Raw genomic sequence first — 27,541 nt, 5'->3', positions numbered from 1 at the left:
CCAATTACACGATTTTAATCCTTTAAAAGTGTTTTATCTACACCCATGCTTTAAATCCTCTATTAAAGATTCTGAAACAGTTAGCTTATTGCCAACAACACCCAATGTTTTAATATCCATTACATCATCCAAACGAGTGTTGTAATGTTGTACTGAATTTCATAACAACACTCCTATGTTTTTTTTTATCCCTTCATGCGCTAAGAGTTTCAACAGACAGCCACATTCTTATTGCTCGATGCGTGGTATTTGTATGAATTTCAAAAAAAAGAACATTTCCGTTTACGCGCGTTCCTCACTACCAGAACGCCGCGCGCTGTAAAAAAATAGTAGGTTATTCGAATCCCCGCCATTTTTCTTCGATATTTTTATTGTTTTGTTTACAAAAAATGAGCGATTCATTTTTGACTCTGAATATTCGAGTGAATTTTAATTATTGCATTATACAAAATGTAAATTACTACTAAAATAAATAATTGTGTCATTAATACTTATTTTATTTGTATATAATCAGTAATGAATGATATTTGGTTACTTCTAGGACTGGTGTTATAATGTTAGCAGTAAGCTAACTGTTTCAGAATCTTTTAGAGGATTCATATTCTGGGTGTAGATAAAGTCTTGTATGCAATTGTTGATAATTAGGTATTAAAACACTCATGTGATATTATTATCACACTCGGCTTTGCCTTGTGAGATAAATCCACATTCGTGTTTTAATACCCCTTATTATACAACAGTTGCATAAATAACTATTATTTAAATGTGTAAGAAATTATGACACCTGCATTGCAAAACGTGCTGTAATTTAATATTAATAAAACTTAAGTTGGATTAATATTGGAGACATGTGAACAAATGGTTGTAAGCGTTGTCTTTGTTGACAATTATAAATACAGTTTATCGATATGACTTACGGCCGTTCCCAATATACTATCTACGGATAAAAATAAATGACTACCTTCTACTATCAGTAGTTAGCTGGTAATAATCTGAAGCTGTCCCTATATACCCTATAAATCTTTCTTATCGCCAGTTCACTGTTGCAATTTTCATACAAACTTCTATCTCTGGTGAGCTATACGTCCTCCCATTGACAATCAGCGTGTACGGATAAGATGAGTTACCGTCGAAGTTTATTGGAACAGAAAAGTCAACAATATTTACGATTTTTTATCTTAAGTAGGCTACAACCAGATATAGACTGAATATTGGGAACGGCCGTTAGAGACTTTTAAGATTTGAGATTTTTTATAATACTATGTTAAAATATTGCATGTCGATGATAATGTTTGTGGTGGTTGTAAAGTACTCGTGTGTTGGCAGGTGAGGAAGCCAACTTCCAGCCGTTTGCGTGGTGGGTCTCCCGCGGGGGACAGCGCATGGACTACTGGGCCGGAGCCACGCCGGGCTCGCGCATGTGTGCGTGCGGCGTGCTGGGCTCGTGTGTGGACCCCGCCAAGTGGTGCAACTGCGACGCCGAGTACACCTCGCACAGGACGGACGGTTAGTGACTTCCCGCGACGTCATTACAGATGACAATGCAATAAGCGGGTTTATAACGCGGGTTTTATTTCATTTATACGGCAAAGCAACGTTTTCCGAGTCAGCAGGACGTTCAGCTGATGGTAATTGATAGGCCCCGCCCATTACAATGCAGTGCCGCTGAGGATTCTTGAAAAACCCCAAAAATTCTGAGCGGCACTACGACTGCGCTCGTCACCTTGAGACATAAGATGTTTAGTCTCATTTGCCCAGTAATTTCGTATATGGCAACATATGGCATAGTGGTCCGAAACATTGCGCACTGTGTTAAGGTAAACGTATTCAAGTTCTATTTTCCGCAACTCGACATCTACTTTCGCCTATTTTACTTAAAAACGCTCTGGGATGAATTTCTATTGAAATTTTACGCAGGGGTGTGTAAGAGCGTCAAATAAAGGCCAATAGGATTTACCGCGAGGCTCAAATAAGGCGTCAAAATATCATTTTGTATAGTGCATGACGCACTAGAGCGGTGTTACCTCCGAGAGAATATTTTGACGCATAACACCACAATGCGCAGTGTAACGACGCTGAGTGCGACACAGCCGGGGCGTCGCTTCAGTATGCATACTATTAATTGTTAATCGAAATTCTGATGTAACTGTGAAATCGTGCAGTGTCATTAAGAAGGCGAGGAAACAAATAGTGATATTGGCCTTCTTGGTATGTCAACAATCAATTTCTTCTTATTTTTATTTCTCTTCCACAATTTGTTCTGCTTCTGTACACAATCAAAAAATAATTACCAAATCCTCGTAGATATCGCTCATCTTGGAATGACGCTTAACGCAGTTGTTATGCGATAAATACCGTCTAGCGACGTGAAACGACGCGCCGCTCAAATGGGGTCCGACCTTAAACCTACATATTATGAATTCGAAAAAACGTTACACGTTACCATGTGACACAAAACAAATAACTTGAGTTGAATATATATTATTTGTAAGTAATTTTTTTTTATTGTGTAGAGTTCCAAGTTGACGGTGGCGACATTGTTGAGAAAGAGTTCCTACCCGTGAAGCAGGTACGGTTCGGGGACACCGGCAGCCATCTTGACGAGAAAGAGGGACGCTATACGCTCGGGCCTCTGCTGTGCGAGGGAGACGGTATGTTTCAATAGTGTTAATTATTTTAACAGATATTTTTAGATCCATACTCAATGTCAGGGGCGTACATATTATATAGGCATTTAGGCAGTGCCTACCTCGTTATGAACCTAAATAAATATAGCACTAGTGTTAAAGTTAATTTAGGTTAATTTGGTTCCAATATTTTATTACCAAACTATTGAACTAGTAAAATTTATCCTTACACTGGATACTATATACATACAGTAAGCAATCTTTGCTTATTCCAAAGCTCAACTACGACTAGTTAGTTAGATCCACAGTGGCTACCTTGCTAGAAAATGCACGCCCCTGCCTAATGTTTTTTTTATATAAGCGGGAGGAAACGGGCAAGAGATGTAATGGGAAGTGGTGAGACAACCGCCCGTGAATGCATTAAGCTCCATTGTTCGTCCATCTGTATTTCAATGGTCTGTGTATTGTGTATTGGTGCTTTTATATAATATAACATAACAAATAAAAACAGATTGCGAGTTCCCAATGGTCGCCATGCAGGTTCGGTCCCAATAACAATTCTACATACGAATGTAATAATTAGACAGTGTTGTATTATATTAACATGTATAATGGTGCCGCCCTTGACTTGATCTAAACAAACATTATGTCTAGTCACTATCATATTTTTATGGAATGTAAAGATCTATAAGCATATGCGGGTCTCCTGTTAAGTGATTACTCTATGGCAATTCATAAATTTTGTTTTCTAATTTTATTTGTGTAATTAATCCCAATAGTGAGGGTTATCACTTTAAAAGAATGACAAAGTGTTGAGATTTTATACCCATTCCAAAAAAAGTGCTCAACGCCGCTACAGTAGTTTTCACTTCAATTAACACAAAATCTCATCATATTTTATAACATTTTAAACATCAATGCTGTAACAATTACTATCATTGATAATTATTTTCTCTATATATATTACAATTATTATATTATTAGTTCTGCAAGTTATTAATGTTGAAACTTTTCACAGATCTGTTTAGCAACGCGGTCACGTTCAGAATAGCTGATGCGGTGATTGCTTTGCCCAATTTCGACCTCGGGCACAGCGGTGATATATACTTCGAGTTCCGGACCACAAAGGACAATGCCGTTCTGTTGCATGCTAAGGTGAGTTGTGCTATCAGCCGGTCCGAAATATATTTTTCAACACACTTGCTCGTAAAGTGACCCTAATTACATCGTTCTTAAGACCATTAACCGAACTATAACACAGCGTGCATAGTAACACACTAGTGCATAATAAACGCAAAAACATTTATTATTATAAAATTATTTATAATCCACAATAATTTGTTGTAAAATATCAATATATATATATTGGAGAGGGCCACAAAATAAATTTATAATTCGTAGGCGGGTCAGATTGAAAATAAAAAAATGAACTGAATTATTATACCATTTTATTCATTAAATTATATAGTAATAATATACGGTTGCTAAAAATCATATCGAAGTTATAAAAGAGGATCCAGATACCTGACTTCTCTTGGTTTTCACAAGCTCATTGATGGCAGGTATCATATTTGTAGTAGTTATTTTTAGAATTGATTGGAGATGTTCATTCGTAAGTCCTGCGATATCCATACATTGCGATCGCGGGCCTTATTGATGCGGCCCACGGGCCGTATCTTTGACATAACTGCAGTGTTACATACACTCATCATACATGTTGTTTCCTCGCAAGTGTGTTGAAGAAGTACGTGTGAAACTCGTGAGAAACTTTCTAACTAGACACTCGGCTGATTTTACTGCAACCCACAGCCTCGTGTATAGTAAGGGACTTAGCTAGCTTGTATCATGATATACTATATTTCAGTATGTTTAGTAAAAACTATTTTTGCAGCTTAGTCTTTTGTGCAATAATTTGTCTGTAGAATCAAGCGACCGAGAAATTGTATTTAGATATGAGCAGTTATGAGTAATAGGGGTAATCTTCAAGCAACGCCATAACCCATTATTCACAATGGTCCGCTAACTTTAATCAGCCGCTTAGGAGTGTTTTTTCTCATTCTGACTTAGGTCAATAGAAGAAGACAGAGTGAGAATTAGCAATGCTTTAAGTTAGCAGACTATTATGAATAAGGGGGTTAGTGTTTAGAGAACGCATATATTATGTTAATTATCTACAATAAGTGTTTATTAATATTATTAACCTCGCCTATTTTGACCAAGAAATAAGTATTGTAAAAAGTGCAATTACTTTGCTTTACTACTGCTTTTTTTATTCAAATATTTGAAAAACAACACTTATAGTTATACTCTCCAATTATTACATATTTTATACATTGAACTACGCAATTACTAACTGATGTAGACATTTATCAAGTGTTGTTTCAATATGTTATGTTATTGTCACTCCCACACAAAATATATTTCTATTTCACTTGTGTGTGTTTTAAATTTTTTTATGAATACTTTTATTTTATTTTTAGATGTTTAATATTTTATATAACTAGCAATGTAAACTATGAATTTTTTGTAAATATATACTTAAACAATATATTTATTTTTGATGACATCTTTAAATTTTTGGATTTAGTACATAACTTTAACTTCTACCAGAATTTATGGATGATGCGGCATTCGAACCCGCGAGTCTCGTTTTTCATATTCATCAGTTCAGTTGTCAGTTCATATTCCCCATGATATTTATGCCCAAATAAATCGTTACCTGAGAATTTGGTACCAATTTGAGGATCTGAAGATCTCATTTTAATGTACAGGGCCCTCAAGATTACATAAAGCTATCGATAATTGGTGGAGATCAGCTGCAATTCCAGTTCCAAGTGGGGGACACGCCGTACGGAGTTTCCGTTGAGACCAGCTCGCGGCTCGCCGACAACAAGTGGCACTCTGTCTCCATCGAGAGGAACAGGTTATTATAACGCACCACACTTACACAATACACCCTGACATAGCGCTGAGAACTTTCACACATGCAACGGACCGCTTATAATATAACTAATATTTATACAGTTTATTCTTTATTGCTTTTTTATGAAATATTATATATGACGAGGAACGAACCTCTGTATTGTTTTTAAAAGGTGTGACGTCATTACTCTTGACATCACAATTGCTATCTTGCCGAAAATCACTCATTGCTTTTTCCAAAGAAAACTAAACTTCCACAAGGCGTCCCAACGGTATCTATGATGGATACATCAAGCAAACGTGGTTATCACAAATGTATGACGTTGTTAGCCTGAGCTACCACCGCCAGAGGTACCACGTTTCATGCACTTTTCTCGTAGGACTCCCTCGTGGATTTATAAAAGATATTCGTCTGGTTGTTTTAAATTATTGAATATAGGTACTTCCAGCCCTTAAGCGTAGCTGTCGCTTGTCGAAGGTTCTCGTAAAGTTCTCGAAGATTCTCGTAGAGGATTGAGTGTTCTCGTAGATTTCTCAACGATGTTCTTAGAGAATTGGGAGGTTCTCGGATATTCTCGTAGAGGATTGGTAGTTTTTCGCAGAGTTCTCGGAGATCCCCGTAGAGGATTCGGAGGTTCTCGTAGAGGTTTCGGAGGTTCTCGCAGAGTCCTCGCAGATTCTCGTAGGTTCTTGTTGACCTGCAAGTGTAGAAAGTTTTTCTGAGTACTGCATCTGTTATCAACTTGAGTTGCTTTGTTGTAGTTACATAAACACAAATGCTATAATTATAACTGAGGGTTCTCAGTGGTTCTCGTAGAGTTCTTGGAGATTCTCATAGGATCTCGTAGAGTTTTCGTTGATATAAAGTTTTAAGAGGCTGTTCGGAGGTTCTCGAAGAGTTCTCGGAGGGTCTCGTAGAGTTCTCGGAGGGTCTCGTAGAGTTCTCGGAGGGTCTCGTAGAGTTCTCGTTGAACTGCAAAAATATAAAATTTTTAAGAGGCTTTTCGGAGGTTCTCGAAGAGTTCTCGGAGGGTCTCGTAGAGTTCTCGGAGGGTCTCGTAGAGTTCTCGTAGATTAATAAAAGGTTTTCATCAGGATGTTTTGAATTATAGAATAATAGAATAAAACTGTTCACATTGTGTATCCATCAAGAGTCTGTGGTTAGCACAAGTGTGAAACGTGAGTAGGTCAGAGGTAACACGCTCCAGACACTCGTATGGATCTGTGGTGTGTACGTGTCTAATCACAATTCCACAATTCTTCCCAACGGTATCTCCATGGTTCTCTTATGGATACGTCATGGGTCCGTGGTTATCCAAGTTTATGACATGATTAGCTCAAAGGTATCACTCTCCAGATATTCATACGGATCTGTGGTGTGTACGTGTCTAATCACAATTCCACAAGGCTTCCCAACGGTATCTCCATGGTTCTCTTATGGATACATCATGGGTCCGTGGTTATCCAAGTTTATGACATGATTAGCTCAGAGGTACCACTCTCCAGACACTCGCATGGATCTGTGGCGTCTACGTGTCTACTCACGATTCCACAAGGCGTTCCAACGGTATCTCTGATGGATACATCAAGCAAACGTGGTTATCACAAATTTATGACGTTGTTAGCCTGAGTTACCACCGCCAGAGGTACCACGTTTCAGGCACTTTTCTCGTAGGACTTCCTCGTGGATTTATAAAAGATATTCGTCTGGTTGTTTTAAATTATTGAATAGAGGTACTTCCAGCCCTTAAGCGTCGCTGTATCATGTGAATACTGCGCAAGGTATTATGTAACATCACACGTCGTTCTACACTACGCATTTCAGAGCACTCGTTCCAGTCTAATTAAGTACTTGAATCCTTTATCTTCGCTTTGGTAGATAAAGCACATAAGTGCACCGACATTTTCTGCATCGTCTCCATCATTTGCAATAAAAAGGCATTTATTTTCTCAAAATTGATTCCTTTAGAATTCTTTTTGATGTCATTTCTTATACTACTAGATACTACTACCGCTTCGGAAACAAATGGCGCTCTGAGAGAGAAGAAGCAGCGCAAGAAACTCTCCCAGCATTCTTTTTTTGCGCTCTTTTCATCCCAGGCTGTCCGATCATTTAGATATTCAGCAGTGGAGTAATAGGATTTACGACAGAGCCATTTTTTTATAAAACATTTAAATTTATTTATAGATAATGCCTGAACAGTGGCTGGGACTTTATTATAGAAGTGTATACATTTACCCTTAAAGCTATTATGTATCTTATGAAGCCTACTAGACCTAGTTACAAGAAATCCTTTATTTCTAGTGTTATATTAATGATAATCACTATTACGAGCAAAAAGGTGACGATTTTTGTGAACATATATTAAATTTTCATAAATGTACTGACAATGAACAGTCTCAATATTTATTTCTTTAAATTTTTCTTTGAGAGACTGTCTATAACCAAGCTGATATATAGCACGAACAGCTCTCTTTTGCAGAGCAAACACTATGTCAATGTCAGCAGCATGACCCCATAGTAATATACCGTACGTCATGATGCTGTGAAAATAACTGAAGTATACTAATCTAGCGGTCGCAACATTCGTGTACTCTCTAATCTTTCTAACTGCATATGCCGCAGAGCTGAGTCTATCTGCTAGATGGGCAATATGTGGACCCCACTGAAGCTTTTTATCTAACGTGATACCCAAGAAGACAGTAGTGTCCACAAGTTCCAATCTCTGGTCATTTATAAGTACGTTGGTTTGTACCTCCGCTGTGTTTGGTGTAATGAACCGTAAACACTTTGTTGTTTTACTGTTTAAGTGCAGATTTTTTGTCTCAAACCAACGCACTATCTTTGAGAGTCCATTGTTTACCTCGTCATCAATATCCGCACGTCGCTTCACTTTAAAAATAAGTGAAGTATCATCAGCAAACAATACAATCTCATGGCTATCATCTACCACAAACGGTAGATCGTTAATATATACATACAATGACTTGTTACCCCTTCCATCTGATTTCCATAATATGGGTATGCTTGCAATCCTTGTGACCCTGCTTCCAATGGCGTATTGTTATCTACCAACGGTCCCTTCTGCTGGATGTTGGTTGGTCGCAGTTGATCAGGTCGTATCCCACTTCTGATGACGAGGAAAGAACCTCTGTATTGTTTTTAAAAGGTGTGACGTCATTACTGTTGACATCACAATTGCTATCTTGCTGAAGATCACTCATTGGTTCTTCCAAAGAAAACTACACGAGTAAGTATTTTATTACTTTCGTTTATTCAACGGGCAGCGTTACGACGTCCCAGAGAGGTCCGTTGTAGTATTTGCGCCGATATATATGATTTAAACACGATTCATATATACGCGCCAGAAGGAGTGCCGGATGTGTTAATACCGTCGTTCCCGGACTCCTCCTACCGAGGCGCAGTATGGTACACCGTGTGGTTTTAGTCGGTTGACCGACCGAATCGACCGACACACTACCCCACCGAAAACCCCGGTGGGGTGACAGCCCTTGGGGGTTTAAAAAAAGGTTAGGTTAGGTTAGATTTTAAGGTAACTTAACAAAGTATTTTATATATTGGATGCAGCATCTAACAAACTAATTTGTTATGTAGATAACAGCGATTGTAAAATACTCTATTTGATTGAAAAGAGTGGCCTTTGAGTTACTTTTATGTTCTTCTCACGAGCTCTACTTTTTCCGTACTAATGGTAGATTTAGTAATTACGGAGTGAAAAATTTATAGTGACTATTCAATAGCGCCTATTTTACCTGTGACAATCATAATGTTTACACAAGGAATAAACATAAACTTGTTATGCCTACTACTTGGCTAAGTCGAGTTAGTAATGGGGCGATGTATATGCTTTTACAACAAGATCCCAGAAAATGTTCAAAACAAAAGTATTACGATACACAATAGAATTGTTTAAAGACGTTTGTATGGTAAAGGTTACTATAACATAAATGACTTTCCTAATGATTCCACAGATTGGGAATCGAGCGATTTTTGATGAAAAACAGCCCGCTGAGTTTGTTGCGCCCATTCTTCTCAGGTCTGAGGCATTCTCTTTGGAATGGGTGGTAGTTTTTGACTTTCAATAAGTGATGTCACATCCTATTTTGAATAAAAATATTTGAATGTGACTTTGAACGAATGATGTGTGAGCAGGAAGGAGGCCCGCGTGGTGGTGGACGGCGCGCTCAAGAACGAGATCCGAACGGCTCGCGAGCCGGCCCGCGCGCTCTCACTCACCACGGCGCTGGCTCTGGGCGCCACGCTCGACCGCAAGGACGGCTTCGTGGGCTGCGTGCGCGCGCTGCTGCTCAACGGACGACCCGTCGACCTGCGAGCGCACGCCCGCAGAGGTAATACAACTGTTGTGTAATAGTGAGAGCGAGCCGGCCCGCGCGCTCTCACTCACCACGGCGCTGGCTCTGGGCGCCACGCTCGACCGCAAGGACGGCTTCGTGGGCTGCGTGCGCGCGCTGCTGCTCAACGGACGACCCGTCGACCTGCGAGCGCACGCCCGCAGAGGTAATACAACTGTTGTGTAATAGTGAGAGCGAGCCGGCCCGCGCGCTCTCACTCACCACGGCGCTGGCTCTGGGCGCCACGCTCGACCGCAAGGACGGCTTCGTGGGCTGCGTGCGCGCGCTGCTGCTCAACGGACGACCCGTCGACCTGCGAGCGCACGCCCGCAGAGGTAATACAACTGTTGTGTAGTAGTGAGAGCGAGCCGGCCCGCGCGCTCTCACTCACCACGGCGCTGGCTCTGGGCGCCACGCTCGACCGCAAGGACGGCTTCGTGGGCTGCGTGCGCGCGCTGCTGCTCAACGGACGACCCGTCGACCTGCGAGCGCACGCCCGCAGAGGTAATACAACTGTTGTGTAATAGTGAGAGCGAGCCGGCCCGCGCGCTCTCACTCACCACGGCGCTGGCTCTGGGCGCCACGCTCGACCGCAAGGACGGCTTCGTGGGCTGCGTGCGCGCGCTGCTGCTCAACGGACGACCCGTCGACCTGCGAGCGCACGCCCGCAGAGGTAATACAACTGTTGTGTAATAGTGAGAGCGAGCCGGCCCGCGCGCTCTCACTCACCACGGCGCTGGCTCTGGGCGCCACGCTCGACCGCAAGGACGGCTTCGTGGGCTGCGTGCGCGCGCTGCTGCTCAACGGACGACCCGTCGACCTGCGAGCGCACGCCCGCAGAGGTAATACAACTGTTGTGTAATAGTGAGAGCGAGCCGGCCCGCGCGCTCTCACTCACCACGGCGCTGGCTCTGGGCGCCACGCTCGACCGCAAGGACGGCTTCGTGGGCTGCGTGCGCGCGCTGCTGCTCAACGGACGACCCGTCGACCTGCGAGCGCACGCCCGCAGAGGTAATACAACTGTTGTGTAATAGTGAGAGCGAGCCGGCCCGCGCGCTCTCACTCACCACGGCGCTGGCTCTGGGCGCCACGCTCGACCGCAAGGACGGCTTCGTGGGCTGCGTGCGCGCGCTGCTGCTCAACGGACGACCCGTCGACCTGCGAGCGCACGCCCGCAGAGGTAATACAACTGTTGTGTAATAGTGAGAGCGAGCCGGCCCGCGCGCTCTCACTCACCACGGCGCTGGCTCTGGGCGCCACGCTCGACCGCAAGGACGGCTTCGTGGGCTGCGTGCGCGCGCTGCTGCTCAACGGACGACCCGTCGACCTGCGAGCGCACGCCCGCAGAGGTAATACAACTGTTGTGTAATAGTGAGAGCGAGCCGGCCCGCGCGCTCTCACTCACCACGGCGCTGGCTCTGGGCGCCACGCTCGACCGCAAGGACGGCTTCGTGGGCTGCGTGCGCGCGCTGCTGCTCAACGGACGACCCGTCGACCTGCGAGCGCACGCCCGCAGAGGTAATACAACTGTTGTGTAATAGTGAGAGCGAGCCGGCCCGCGCGCTCTCACTCACCACGGCGCTGGCTCTGGGCGCCACGCTCGACCGCAAGGACGGCTTCGTGGGCTGCGTGCGCGCGCTGCTGCTCAACGGACGACCCGTCGACCTGCGAGCGCACGCATATTTTGTATACCTTCAATACGAGCGATATGAACCTCGTACTGAGGGTTCCAAATAACGCAAGCAATGTCGAGGATACTGCGGATGAAAGCGTAGTAAAGAATTTTGAGTGTATTTGGTTGCCTAAATGGTTTTGACAGACGTAATACCATTCTTAATTGCTTATAAGCCTTTGAGGAAATGTTGTCGATATGAAGATTAAAGTTTAATTGAGAATCAAGGGTTACACCTAGGTCCTTAATACTGTTGACTCGTTGTAGTTTCTTACTAGAAAGAAAGTTATCAAAAACAATTAAATTATGTTTCCGGGCAAATGTTATTGAATAACATTTATCAGGATTTATAAACAGTTGGTCATTTTCACAAAATAATTCAAATCTTTGTAAGTCTGATTGTAACTGAACGCAATCTTCTCGAGATTTGATTATTTTATATATCTTTGTATCATCTGCATAGAGCAAATAATGAGAGTTTCTAAAACACTGCTCTATATCATTAACGTACAGTATAAATATAAATGGCCCTAAATGTGAGCCCTGTGGTATACCCGAAGAGATTTCAAAGTACCTAGATGTATAACCCTTTAGTGCAACAGCTTGGCTACGATAGGAAATATAAGAAATCTACCAATGAAGTAAGTCACCGTGTATACCGAATTTCGACAATTTATTAAGTAGCGTGGTATGGTTTAATTTATCGAAAGCTTTGGAAAAATCCGTATACACCGCATCAACTTGATATCCTGAATCCATAGCATTAAGGATATAATCTGTATATAATACAAGATTGGTATCAACACTTCTTCCCCGGTAAAAGCCATGTTGCTCTTGTGATATTTGTGGGGAGATCAACGCCGACAACTCGTTCGTTACAATTTTTTCCAATATTTTACCTAATATACATAATTTGGAGATTGGCCTATACTGACGTATATCGTGCTTATCACCTCCTTTATTGATGGGAGTAATAAGAGCCTTTTTCCAAATTGAAGGAAAATGTCCTTCTGATAATGATTATTTAAAAATTATAAATATAGGTGTAGATAATTCTTTCGAAAGTTTAGATATAAAGAGAGGATGTATTCCGTCAGCACCGCGCTTTTTGTTACATCAACATGTTTTAGGTGTTTTTGAATGGATTCTAAGGTAATATAGATATCAGACACATTTACGGGAGAGTCTACGTGATAACCAACATTGGATGGGATAGTTGCACTAAAGGAGTTATTCACTGGTACGAAAACGGAGTGAAAATATTCATTAAAATAATTGCAAATGGTTTCACCGTCATTGGATACATTACCATCGTATAACATGTAGTTCGGCACGTCATTCGAAGAAATTTTTGATTTTATGAAGCTCCAAAAGTATTTTGGGGCTACTTTTATATTATCTTCAGAATATTTTATATATTTATTGTAACATTCAGTTTGTAATCTATTGACGCGCTTACGCAATAGTTTAAACTCCTGGAAATCGCGGGGGTTGTTCTATTTTTTCCATCTTGAATGAGCCCTTAATTTTTCTCTAATGACTTTCATTAAAATTCGAGAGTACCAGGGTGGAAACTTATTGTCTTTATAAACCTTGTTTTGAGGTACGTAGTCTTTAACTAGACGTTGCAAGATATTATAAAAATAACTAACTGCTTCATCCGTATTCATTCCGTGCATTATATTCCAGTCTACCTCCCTTAATTCTTTACTTATGGTGTCGAAATTCGCTGCATGAAAAATGAACTTAGATTGAATATTTGCCTTTAAATATATTGTGCGACGAAGAGGGAATATTATTTCGATTGCCTTGTGGTGTGGATCTTCCGGAGTAAGGGGAGACGTACAGCATGATATTTCACACTCATTGTTACTCAAGGTTAGATCGAGTATTCGGCCATTTGTGTTAAAACATCCATTATATTGTTTCATGTTTGATAAGCTCAAGAAATCTAATAAATAAGCAGCATTTGCATTATTTGTATTTAATGATAAGTACAACTTTGAGTTTTTTATCCATAATGCATGAGATATGTTGAAATCGCCTAATATTAAGAAAGTGTCATTAGAATAATTTTGCACACGATCCGACACTGATGTAAAACATTAGAGTGATTAGCTCCATGCGGGAAATACGTAGAAGCTATGTGAAGAGAGGTAACTCGTGTATGTGAGAGAGATGCTCGGTCAAGCTCCACAGTAAGCCACAGCTCCTCAGCGTGAGGAGACGAGCTTCAATCATCGCGGCCCCGACCTCACAGCTGTCAGAACTCCGCCACCGCGGGAGGCACCCCCCGCGCACCCCGCACCTGGTCTATCACGCCTATAAACGTTGTAATCACTACAAAAGTACTCGGCATCCTTGAAATCAGGTCTGAGTTAAGTAAATATTGTATAACTTTCATAGTTTTAATTTTGTTAAGAGTTCGCCCGTTTATGATTAATAAATAATTAATTATAAAAACGTTACTATGCCATTTGATGAGTAGGTTTTACTCTCCATATTTTTTTCTCATGCCGGGCGCCTTATATTATCGTCCCGTTGTCCGTGTGGCAGGGCTGTACGGCGTGTCGGAGGGCTGCGTGGGTCGCTGCTCGTCGTCGCCGTGTCTCAACAACGGCACGTGCCTGGAGGGCTACGACTCGTACGCCTGCGACTGTCGCTGGACCGCCTTCAAGGGCCCCATCTGTGCTGACGGTACCTCCGCTTGCTATATATACCTCGCTGCAATATCTATATTGTCAAGTGTTTCGAGTTGAAGTTAATCCTCAAACGATTTACGGTTACCAGATATCTCGTAACCGTAAATCGTTTTAGGATTACCTTAGCAAAATTTAACACCAAGCTAAACTAAAACTAAACCAGAGTCAACAAACTTAACTATTATCATCATAAATAAAATTTAAAAACAAAACTTTATGAACGACGCGGGACCCGAACCTACGGAGAAGCGCTCCGTGCGAGTGCTCTCCCAACTGAGCTAACCGTATCGTCATAAAATCTTATATGCTTTGTTCAACTCTCAGGTTGTGGCTTCATCTACAGGATCTACTTTACAGTTGACAACCTGCTCAACCCCAATATTTGCATATTAGGAAATAGACTTGAGATGTCGCTCTTGCTAATCCAAAGCTTTTTTTTTTATGTTTTTAAAGTGATAACCCTCACTTCTGGGATTAATTTGAAAACAAAATTTTATCAACGATGCAGGAATCAAACCCCCAATAAATCCCAGATGTGAGGGTAATCACTTTGAAGACATAACAAATTATCACCATTTTGGCGTGTGTGGAAGAACGTCAATATCTCCTATGAACCCCTAGGGGTAAAGGTATCACTTTGGGACAAGATGTATACCATTCAAATATTTTTTATGTATCTTCTCTAGTCTCTACTTAACATTCCTTACTGGAATCATCTAGTGAACATCCTTTTATCATCGCAAACTTAAAGTTACTAATTACTATTTATTTTTATTATTAAAAATTAATAAAAGTAAAAAATAAATTTTATTATTATTATTCAAATTAACAAAGTATATATTGTGAGTACCTTTCATAATAATTACTATCCATTGAACATGTTTAAAAGGACAGTAAGTAGTACATATCAGCTATTTACTGTCCTATGAAACATATTCTTTTGACTTTTTCAATGATGATAATATGTTTGTACAGAGATTGGCGTGAACCTACGTCCGAACTCGATGGTGAAGTACGACTTCCTGGGGTCGTGGCGGTCCACCATCAGCGAGCACATCCGTGTCGGGTTCACTACAACCAACCCCAAAGGGTTCCTGCTCGGTTTCACCTCTGACATTTCCGGGGAATACCTGACGCTGATGCTGTCCAATTCAGGTGAGCGCTGTTAAAGCGCAGCTTATTTATTTTTAATCAGAAATAATGGATTCAACTTTCGCGTAAATAAAATCGTTTACTCTTTTAAAAATAGATTACCTGCCAGGAAAAATATTAAAAATTAAAGAGTTGCTCCTCGGTTGGAACATATACAGCTGAATCAATTGGTTCCGCCGCGCGCAAATTGACACAAATATATAGATTTTAGAATACAATCCTATACTATATCCTAGCAGAGATCACCCGCGTACATTTTTTAAACCTTGGGTTACATTATAGAACTTTTAGTAAGGACCCCTATTTTTTTGGAAATGTAATATAGCCTATGTCACCCGTGGATAGTATAGCTTCCCAACAGTGAAATAATTTTTCAAATCGGTTCAGTAGTTTCGCAGCCTATTCAATGCAAACCAACAATCAAATCTTTACTTTTTATAATATTAGTATAGATATACATATATAACAATTTCGTAAACATGTCCTCGCTGTACATTAACTTTTTAGGGTTGGATCTAGTATCGTTTGGCAAAGGAAGATTAAAGAAGCCAGGTGTTGGATCCCAAATTATAACGCTACCATTATTGTTATGCACTTTCAAGAAAAATAATAGATTTTTTATTATTATAAATAACAAAGCTTCTGTCGGGTGTTGTGTAGTGTCGGGTAGTGTTGTATCCTGTATAATGTAATCCTGATATTTTATTGGCATCATATTTTTGTCAGGTCACTTACGTGTAGTATTCGACTTCGGGTTCGAGCGGCAGGAGATAATATTCCAGGGGAAACACTTTGGGCTGGGCCAGTACCACGACGTAAGGCTTTCTCGGAAGAATGGTGGCGCGACCATGGTTTTGCAGGTATTAATTTACATTTGCCTTGACTCTTTTCATGTTATAGATAGGTAATATTACGTACATTTGTTACAGGAACATAAAAAAGGGTTGAAAGTTTACGTGTTACCTTTAACTGCCAGGGAATTGTGGTATTTCCCGATTAAAACCGATTTGAAACTGCTGTGTTCCGTTCGATCTGTGTTAAATCGGATTCTCGAGGGGGCAAAACTGCGCTGTCTAATGGAGCACGAGGCATTACCTATCCCTCAAAGCTCGCCGTGGATTTTTGATTGTTCCTACCCCTCCTACAGGATGTATACACTGGAGCACTCCTTTAATTCACCGGCTGGTGTGGGTTGTGGTCCCTTGAGCACATACGAACCACTATACATTCTGTGTTGCAACAGATCCTGAATGCAGAGATCGTTATTCTTGGTGACGTCTACGCCCACCACGCCGAATTGCTCGGCTAACGTACTGCCGATCATATGGGGAGAGATAACACAAACAACAATAGACACAAAAACTTTAAAATTTTCTCTCGGTTCGGTTTAGTATTGAAAACCGCTTTAAGAAATCTTTATAAGTTGTATGAACGGTCGGTTCTAAGCTGCGGTTAGTAAATGGCAGCGCTTGGCGACGAGCAATAAGTATGAGTGGTTATAATAGTTCAATTCTGAACACGGTGTTACTTATTGGTAAACGATCTCCTGTTTCCGCAATTAATCACTCAGTTGGGTCCATTTTGCGTGCAGTGCGGTGCGGTTTTACTAGGACTGATAAGGAACTAATCACTAACTAAATAAATAAAACGGTTGGTGGTCAATAGGTGTGCTAAATGTTGGCATACATACAGTTCGATCTGTCGTTTTGGTAAACATCCCAGCTGATGAAAATTGATAACTTTTGGACGTGTCGTACAGGTGGACAACTACGAGACGCAGGAGTACAACTTCAACATCCGCGAGAGCGCCGACGCGCAGTTCAACAACATCCAGTACATGTACATCGGGCGCAACGAGAGTATGCACGAGGGCTTCGCGGGCTGCGTCAGTCGCGTGGAGTTCGACGACATCTACCCGCTCAAGTTGCTGTTCCAGCAGCAGCCACCACCCAACGTGCGCACCATCGGTCAGTCATACAAACACTAACGGCCGTTTTCAATAACCTATCTATCCTTAGTTTAACTTACTAGAGGTAGACAAATCTATCCTTTTACGCTTACTTACATTTCAATAACCTATCAACATAAAGCATTGGACTATAACTTTATTTGACATAACTATGGATAGATAATATATTGTCATTAAACGCTGACAGCAATGCAAGCAAGTTTGTTCTTTTTTAAAAACAGACTGAAATCTTTTCTATTAGAGAAACAAAAATGTTCAGAGGCATAAAAATCATAATAATCAGAAAATAAACAGCTTAAATATTAAAAAAAATAACAAAATATATCGCATTAATTATAATAAAAAAACACTTTAAACTCCCATTAGAATTCAATCTATTTAGTTTCTTCTCTTTTTGTAACATTTGCAGACGGTCACTTTTAAGACCTATAAATATAAGGTACTGTGTTGTCTACGGCTGCTGTCAACAGGTCGACTTGGTAAGGTACCTACTGAAAATCAGTGTTGGAATTGGGGTGATCCTTATTTCAATTCCAAAAATACTGAGTGGGTGTCCTTTTCAAGACGTCGTATTTTTTAATTTTACGATGTATATAATGTTTTGTGTTGTCATGAATAAATGAATACTTTACTTTACAATGTATCCGTAACTAGAGTATACGTTATTGAAAACGGCCGTAAGTATATACTAGCGTATTATAGACATTTGTCAATGTGTGTGTTAGCTAGTGGTATTCAAAATACTAAAGAGATTATGCTAAGCGTTGCTGACTGTTTCGGACTTGTCAATCAAAATCAGTTACAGTAACAATGGATTAGCTTTTGACGTTTCCTTTTTTTTTTGCAAAAACAACTTTTTTCTTGCTTCTTGTTGAACAACAATAAGTTAGAAAAAGTCTATCCTGGAGATCTTCGCATATTGTCCACAATTTGCTAATCTAAAGATCTTAGCCACATTGCCCGACGCCTCTCAGTAATTTAGACAAATTGATAGTCATAGGCAAGGTGGAGGGCAAAGGCGATGCGGACACTCAGTGGCCTACCATTTACGACCCCAATAAGGAATGCTGAGGACCGAATGGAGTGGAAGGCTTCGAAAACCTTGAATTACGGACACGACCTTCAGAAACGTAGAACGCGACCAAGAAGAAGATCACCGTTAGGGACGTTCATCTCTCTCGCACGCTTTTTGTTTGTTTGTATGCGTGATTATACCCATGTGCAAAACCACGTATGTGTAATGTCGTTTATTTCCAAGCAAATAGCCAACCGTGGTACTGTGTGGTTGCAGGTGGCATCCTACAGGAAGACTTCTGCGGCGTGGAGCCAGTGACGCACCCGCCCGAGCCCGTGGAGACTCGTCCCCCGCCTCGCACAGACCTCGACGCTGAGTTGGACTACCACCGGACCGACGAGGCTATCCTGGCCAGTGCGTATCACTGCAGAACTTTATTACGACACGATATAGTACACTTATTTTGAAGACTGGCAATAGAAGTAATCTTATAAACGCTCTCACTCAGCCGCACGACTAACGAGTTCCTCCACAATTACATCACTTTATTTCAGTAAAATAGCACCAAATTAACTCATATAAAATGAAATATTTGAAGTTAAAATTAAATTTGGTAGGCTCACAAAATATTTTTATTTAATTAAACAATATTTTTACAAATTTAAAACATGTTAATATGAAGCTTGCTTTCATTTTCTTTCGATGGTTTTGCGCGCTTGCTTTTTTCTTAACTTGGTACCTGGGCAAAAGTTTTGACCACGTGTATAAGTCACGCCCATTCCGGTTTAATCTGTTTTGATTGTATGCCATTAAGATAATATTAATAAAAAAGCGGGTGCGGTCACATAAGAAGCGGGGAGCAATTCTTGAACAAATTATTGTGCTAATGTGCAATACGTAATGACTTGTGTTTTATCACTGATTTTACCATAACTAAGCAAAGACAAAACACTCAGCTCTTTCACGGATAATACTCGATAACGGACTTAAGAGTGCTGGAATTATAGATATTTAATCAGTTTGTTCTATTTTATGTGATTTCCCTCACTTCTTGGATTAAATATACAAATTTAATTTGTACCAAAATTTATGGACCATGCAAGACTCATCCGCGAATTTTCGGGTACCGACCGTGCGCTCTTATGATAGATAGATTTGAAAGAGCGATATCTCAAGTCAATTTCCAAATATGCAATTATTGGGGTTGAGCAGCTTATCGACTGTAAAAAAGATCCTGTAGATGGAGCCACAACATGAGAGCTGAACAAGACATACCAAGATTTACCATCAATAATGTGTCACTTGGACGGTTGGTTCAGTTGGTAAGAGCGTTCGGACGGAACACGAGAGGCACGTAATCGTGTCCCGCAACGTCCATTAATTTTGATGCAAAAATTTATAGATAATTACTTGAGCCTGGTAGAGTAAATGAAAAGTCCCGAGCGTCTTATATTATTACTTGCTAAAACTTGGTACATAAAACCTGATAGCAGTTAAATGAAGGTATCTAATAATATATTGTGTTTGCAGCGGTGCTGGCCTTCATATTCCTTCTGCTGATCATAGTGGCCGTAGTGCTGGTGCGCTCTCTGTCCCGCCACAAGGGAGAATATCTCACACAGGTTTGTTTCACGTTTATTGGGACACAATATATCTCAGTTGCTTCACTACTTACTACATTACACAAGGGCAAGTGGCTTACCGGATGGATGACATCTTCAATATCAAAAGTCAAGAGATGCATTGCCGTCTTTTGAAGTGGGAGTATGCACTAAGCTGGTCCCTAACTCGCATTGTTTCGGGAATTGTAGTCGGTAAAATATTTCACAAAATGGGTGTTCTTCAATACAAGCAATTTTCTGTGAATCATGTTTTGGGATGTCAGATATCACCAGTGGGAGGCTCCTTTGCACAGTGCTTCACTCCCGTGAAGCGGTAATGTGTAAGCATTATTGTATTTCAGTCTGAAGGACGTCGTAGCTACTGAAATTACCGGGCAAATGAGACTTAACATCTTATGTCTCAAGGTGACGAGCGCAATTGTAGTGGCGGTCAGAATTTTTGGGTATTTCAATAATCCTGAGAGGCATTGCATTAGTATGGGCAGTGTGTGTCAATTAGCTGAACGTCATACTCGTCTCGTCCCTTATTGTCATAAAAAAACATCTTTAATACTGGAGTTCAAGAGATGCATTGCCGTCCTTTGAAGTAAGAGTATGCACTAAACTGGAAGGTGGTCCCTAAGTCGGATCGTTTCGGGAATTGCAGCCGGTATTTCACAAAATGCGTGTTGCATACAAGAAACAACACATGAATCATGTTGTGGGATGTCAGATATCAACATGTTGTTAATCAACAAACTGTCGATTAACAATTTCTTACTTTTGAGAAAAACAGACAACACGCCACAAATTAGGATGTCATCCCCACCACCTGCTCGTGTGATGCATCCACAGTGCGGTTTTCAAGGACCTTTCTTCCACGTACAACATAGCCGTGGATTGAGCTTCGTTCTTCTTCGTTCCCTAAAGGCCGGAAACGCTCTTGTGATTCCTCTAGTGTTAACATCAGGCGACCCGTACGCTCGTTTGTCCTCTCTTCCTTAAAAAAAATTAAACGCTGGAATTATTCGCAGGAGGAGCGTGGTGCGGAGGGCGCAGCCGACCCCGACTCTGCCGCACTGGCCGCAGCAACTGGCCCGCGCGTCACCAAGCGACGCGAGTTCTTCATATAGACGTGCACGAACACGCACGCACACAGTCACACACACAGTCACACACGCACACGCACGTATTATGTCATCATGCAGGAGCTAAGCCTGACCACTGCTTATTACTACTACACATTAGACTACTACTTCTACATCTTAGATCATATATACGTCTAGATAGACTGTGACAGCTGTGAAAACTTCGAAAAAGATTGACAGTTAACATTTAATTAATGGGAAGACTACAATAATTACTGTCTACTCCAAATGTCACGAGGGGCTGCTGAAAAGCAGTGGTGTATTGATGTCTCAAGCACTCAACACAACTAAGTACTGAGTCAGCTCCTTTTAGCAATGAATCACGAGCCGCACAGTTTCATATGAGTATTGTTATTTTAAATATTATATTGCTATTTTTTATCCCTCTTTAATTAAGTAAATATATATTTTCTCCTCCTCTAATGTGATTTAGTATTGTAAGATGTAATCTAAAGATCAGATTAGTGTGTGGCGTTAAATTATTGCTGGTAAAGATTTTTTTATATCTTTTACTATTTCTATTCTGAGCAATGAACGCACACTAAACAAATAAACCTGACCGGTTTTTATTTGTTGTCTATCTAGACGTATAAATCATCTAAGTACAACATTATAATTTAAGACCAGCTCCATATATAACGAACGACGGCGACAGCAACCCGTCGAACGAAAGGGAAATATAGTGAGTGGGGAGGCGAGCGAAAGAGAAGGGAGAAATGTAGTTCGCCATTGTTGTTTGTATGTGGAAAGGCTTAACTTTTCATCTATTATGTTTTCGAATAGTATTAACAGTATTAAACGGAATAATTAATATGATTATAAGTCTTCCCCGGCATTTCCTCGTATTACCTTATATATTATATAAAGTTCTTGCTTATGGTTTGAAATGACAACGAAATGTCGGGTTAAGTATATCCCCTTGAATTATGGCAGATATCCTATTACGTGTTAATACATTATCATATATCACGACTGGTATACATTCATCTATAATCAAACGTTTCATACTGTGTATCTCTTGTTCTAATTATGTTTGGGATAAAAAATATATCTCATATGTTACAAACATGAACAAATATGTGTTTTCATTCAAATATTATCGCATAGATGTGAATTTTTTATATAAAAAACGTACGTACGTTTATTTCTTATTTCGTTTCTTCTCATAAATGTATTCTTATATATATTATATAATCCAAGAAAGCACGTTATGTGTTTACGCAACGCGCCCTTCGGCAATTTTCGGTAATAATAAGATCGCTACAATAAATCGTTAATTTGTAAAACACAACAATATGTAACTTTCAAATTTGTTCATTATAAAAAACTTTCAAAATGTTGATGCAAATGTATATATTTACAAGAATACCATATAAAAGAATTATATATTATGTTAAAACATTATTATGAACAAGAGAGAACACGTTATTGAAAACGTGAACACATATTGACTCCATTTGTCACAATTTTTTTTAATATTGTTTTGTGGTTGTCCTGCATTTCAATGAATATTCTATTGTACCTGTGTATAATTTCCAGTGACTCAATTTTTCATTTTTAAATCATGTATTTAGCATTCCATTTGAATCTATTATTAGTATCATCACATTTTAATCAGTTAATTATATGGAAGACCAAAATTGTCCCTTCTACATAAAGACATTATTTTTTTTTTCCAATATTGGATACATTTTTCGAAGTATTGTTGCAAAATCAAAGGATTTCATTAAACATTATTGTAAGAATCATTTTCCAATAACATATACCACTACAAATGAATCTCACAGCACAAAGGCTTGCTTTATTACTTACGTGTAATGCTGTTTTGCACAAACTTGTCAGTTCTCAATAATGTATCTTAACTTGACTTTACTGCTAAATTTAATAAGGAATAGTTTTATTTGTACAAAAGTTAATTCAACAGAGGGTAGATCTAACGGAATGGTTTCTTTTATATTACTCTTGTTGTGTTTGGACGTCTCTTTGAATAAATCATGCTCCACAGAATTTGTCGTAGCAGAAACAATACCGTTCATTGATCTAGGTAACTAATGGTAAACAAGGTCATAGTGCGAGAAACGGTAAGAGTTTAAGTAAAAGCACAGAGTAGGGATAAGTAAGAGTTATACTCGAGACTAAAGAGTTGACAGTAATTTGTTATGGGTTTTAAATTATCAATAATATTTATGTGAAATATCAATAGCATTTCAAATGTATAAAAGAAATATATAATATTATTCTTTCTGCTGATAACTGTAGTTATAGAAAAGGTATAAAAGAATAACAGTTGGTTGCAGACAAAATGTCTGTCAATAATTTGAGTTACATTGTTGGGAACTGGCATTCTAAGGACTGCTTAAGGTTCTCCCAAGAGTGCCATCTGGCTACTTTCTATAATATACAGTATTTAAATATTGGATTTTTACATTACTTCGATGATTATTGTGACTTAGTTTAGTTTTAGGTTCGTATTTTGATATTATTATTACTAATGAATTAAGTATGTCTTAGACGGAGGTTACACGTTCAGTTTGGTACGATAGATATAGGATAGAAGTGTTTTTTTTAAAAAATACTTTTATAATCTATGTTATGCGTTTTTTTAGTAACCTATCAATCGTTTGTCAGTCTCCCCGTAGGCAGCGGCAACTGACACATGGTCATACAACGAGTCGAAGAAATTTTTGAGAGCTTTACAACATATTCTGAGATTTAGCTGTTGAAATTATCGCTAAGTATTTAAAAGCCTCGCAGTAGCAAGGTCAGTTAAAGTTAGTTTTGTTTTACCATTTGCAACAAGTTATTGAAACGGGTTTCTTTCGATATTGCAAAAGAATTTTGTGTCCCTTATCACATTTAGTAAAATATAAGTGTTTGTATTATTATTATTTTCACTATTGTTATTATTATGACGGGTACTCACGATATATATTTAATTAATTTGATGCCGATATTTAGATCTAATTGCATGAATCGTGGTCGCGGCGGAACTGCGGAGGCGGCGAGAAGCTGTTGCCACATTGACACTTGACAAGTACATCAATCTGTCCACATGGCCCCTAATTCGTGTTGGTTTTTTATTTTCCCTAGCCACTTTATGCACACCGCTTTCTTTTAATGTTATGATTCCGCATAAACAGGGCTAATATTGTCTGTTTCCGCGAATTACTTTTTGGATAGATTGATAGTCAGTGTGCCTTACCGTAAACCGCCTATAATTCTATCATTGGATACCAAACTAAACTTGTAGTCTCCGTCTAATACTGATCGATTTGTGACAATTTATAATTTTCATGACATTTTTAGTGTTTAAATATTTAATTAATGGAACATGGTCAGTTAGCTGAAAGTGGCACACAACTCTATGAATTGTACTTATACACTGGGTATATTATTGACTCTGACAGTTAAAAACGTTGAATTTAGCAAGATGCTGAATCAACTTTTTTATGTCTATATGCTGGTGGATTTCTATCAGGTTAAACTCATTATTTTTATAGACATTAAGAACCTTACTGTCCTATATATCCACTTTGTGGAGTCATCTACCGGCAGTATTCTCTTAACCTTCAAGATTTGAATATATCGTCATGAGAAAACTAGTGAGACTTATTGATTTCATTTTTATTAAGGTGTTAACAACCTGTACGCCTCACGCGCTAATTGGCGAAACAAAGAGGAATTTGAAACTCTATATTCACTGACCTTTGATCTAGAATTAATAAAAAAAAATTGATCCATAAAATAAGATCCTGTAAATCCACAATGGCTGGCCATTCAGCAACTGTTACGTACGTGTGATTCTCCTGGTGTTGCAAAAGAACACTACAGCGGAGATCAATATCATCTGGTGATCATTAATATTCTAAATTCGACGCTAAAATCATAAGCCTTAAAGGCCGGCAACGCTCGTGTGATTACTCTGGCATTGCAAGAAAACGTGGGCGACGGTGATTACGTAACACGAGGTGACGGGACCTTTTCTATAAAAAAATAAATAAAGCGGCCGTGCCATAGACCACACCAATTGCCACCTGTTCCTGTTGTGTTACAGTTTCCGCAATAATTAAATGATTGTATTCGTAGTCTATAAACATAGTTTTTGTATGTTTGTATGTGTATTTTATGTTTAGTGCTTAGATACTTAGATGTGTATTTTTTGAGTTTTTATTTTCCGTCCAGACGCCACGTGTCTCAGCTACTTAAAAGTATTTTATATGTGATTATTTTACTGAATTATATTATTTGTGAATCGAGTGAGTTATTATTTAGTACGAATTCGTTTTTGCCGCTTATATGTAAAAAACATTGTATAAAATATAATTTGAAATTGTGCGGTCCTACTATCCTCATACAAAGTCTCATGTTTAGTTCAGATATGTGTCGAAGCCCGTATATCCTAAGCTGCATTCGTCGATTTCAACCCCTGCTAATCTGTTCATAATTATGCAGTTTTAAGCCAAATTAAGTTAGAATAACACACATAAATAATAAGTGATCAGTTTGTATGAGGAGAGGTAGGAGTCCGCGCAGTCACGTGGTGAGGTGTCAGCAGTGCCTTACCCCGCACGTAGACTTAGTAGAGGTATTATTTTACTACGGAATCACGAATAAATTTCGATTATAAATTGCTTGTTTCATTTAACACTACCAGACAATGAATATCAGGTTAAGTGTATTTTTTCCAATGGGCGGGTTGGATATCCAACGAGTTATAATAATATTATATCAACAGTTGTATAAAGAGGGTTAAAAACGCCAGTGGCGCGGGTTGCGATGTCAGCCGAATGAATGACGCCATGAGCGTTTTTTGACCAAGTTAAACAACGTGTCGCATACAATATTTTTTTCTACGACTTGGAAATTTAATTTATCAATAAAAACTATAATTCCACAAGTTTTCGAGTTGCCGCTTAAATGGGCGGGAAATGTATACCTGGATACTTTTTTTTTTAATTTCACTCCTTTTTGGAGACTTTGGCTCGCACATTCCATGCATCCGCCAGCTTCAAGTTTTCTTTCATCGATTCACATTGCAAAACCTGCATACTGGTGAGTGGTTTCATTTTTCCTTCATGGAATGACAAAGGTACACCCATACAGCCGACTAAGGAATGTTGAAACTTACAAAATAGACCTAGCAGCATCTTGGCAAATTATATTAACAAGTTGTTTTCGTAAGTTGACATTAAAATGAGTCTAATGATTTGAACATGAAAATATTATATATGTCATATATTATAATATAGTATGAACTAACTAATATTTCTATGAACTTACCATACTTAACCTAGATTTGGTTCACTGTGGCACAAAACTACTGTGCTCTTAGAAGAGTGTCAATATTCTAGACTGTGCTTTACTTATCTCTAGTGAGTGGTTTCATTTTTCCTTCAGGAAATTGGAAAGGTACAGCCAATGCGGGAACTTTTATTACTGATCGTGGCTATGATAAAAGAGGAGAAGTAGAGGAGTAGTAAAGTTTATAAATGAGAATATACTTTCTGAAAATTGGTTCCTTTCAGAATTCTTTTGACATCAATTAATAGGTACCTACACTACTGCCGCTTCGGAAACAAATGGAGTTCTGAGAGAGAAGAATCGGCGCAAATTATTAGTCAAATACAGCCCTTTTACAAAATATTTATAACATTACTTATTAACCATCACTAGGAATTTAGGATGAAGTGTTAACTGGACTTACGTACACTCTGAAAGGTACAAACGATCCTATAAACCGGACGAAATAAAAAGCAGTCGAACATGTTCGACAAGCTTGGCCTTGGTGCAGAGAAAGATAATAATTGGAACCACTTGAACATACTACTGATTTGGTTGAATAATATGCTTGATTATGGTGACAATAATTATTAACTTTTTTACACATGTTGTGGAATGCTTTATCACATATTAATTGGTTACTGTTTTTATAATATCCATCTTTTTACAAAGCAAAAACTTCTAACTAAAAATCCTAGGTCCCAATGAAAGGGTATTTTCCGAAGGCAAACGCGCGTAAGTTTCACCTGGTGTTCAGTGATCTCCGCCGCCACATTCTCTTGCAATAGCAGAGGAATCACAGGGCAGTTGCTGGCCTTTTAGAATGGTGTAAATGACATATCACCATGTATCTTAAAATAAGTTATATGCAACATTCAAATACCCTCTACTCTTTGACTTCACTATTAATTACTGTCAATCCCCCAAAATTTAAAAAAATAGTTTTCGATCACATCCGACGTGTTTTTTGCAAGTGTAGGTTGCGACCAACAGACAGAAACCTTCCTTACGGCTTCATCACCAGATTTTCTTTGATGGTACCTTTTTAAACGGCATCCTCTAAATTTTGTTCTTAATAG

At 39.3% G+C, this 27,541-nt stretch overlaps 1 protein-coding gene across 1 annotated transcript in view; it reads left to right on the top strand.

Moving 5' to 3' along the window:
• LOC126976680 (neurexin-4) overlaps window positions 1-25,810 on the top strand; it is a 53,806-nt gene extending 27,996 nt beyond the window's left edge. The window contains exons 14-25 of the mRNA XM_050825156.1: window positions 1,327-1,506; window positions 2,514-2,651; window positions 3,646-3,782; window positions 5,399-5,550; window positions 9,724-9,920; window positions 14,152-14,292; window positions 15,273-15,452; window positions 16,176-16,309; window positions 17,209-17,416; window positions 18,710-18,847; window positions 19,964-20,055; window positions 21,069-25,810. Coding sequence (XP_050681113.1) covers window positions 1,327-1,506; window positions 2,514-2,651; window positions 3,646-3,782; window positions 5,399-5,550; window positions 9,724-9,920; window positions 14,152-14,292; window positions 15,273-15,452; window positions 16,176-16,309; window positions 17,209-17,416; window positions 18,710-18,847; window positions 19,964-20,055; window positions 21,069-21,167 — 1,796 coding nt within the window. The 3' untranslated portion in view covers window positions 21,168-25,810. The remainder of the gene's footprint in view (window positions 1-1,326; window positions 1,507-2,513; window positions 2,652-3,645; window positions 3,783-5,398; window positions 5,551-9,723; window positions 9,921-14,151; window positions 14,293-15,272; window positions 15,453-16,175; window positions 16,310-17,208; window positions 17,417-18,709; window positions 18,848-19,963; window positions 20,056-21,068) is intronic.
• The last annotated feature ends 1,731 nt before the right edge of the window (window positions 25,811-27,541 follow it).

The sequence above is a fragment of the Leptidea sinapis genome, chromosome 42 (assembly GCF_905404315.1).
Source record: "Leptidea sinapis chromosome 42, ilLepSina1.1, whole genome shotgun sequence".
NCBI lineage: Eukaryota > Metazoa > Arthropoda > Insecta > Lepidoptera > Pieridae > Leptidea > Leptidea sinapis.
Note: the sequence above shows the minus strand (reverse complement) of the source record. Positions and strands in the feature narration are given on the sequence as shown.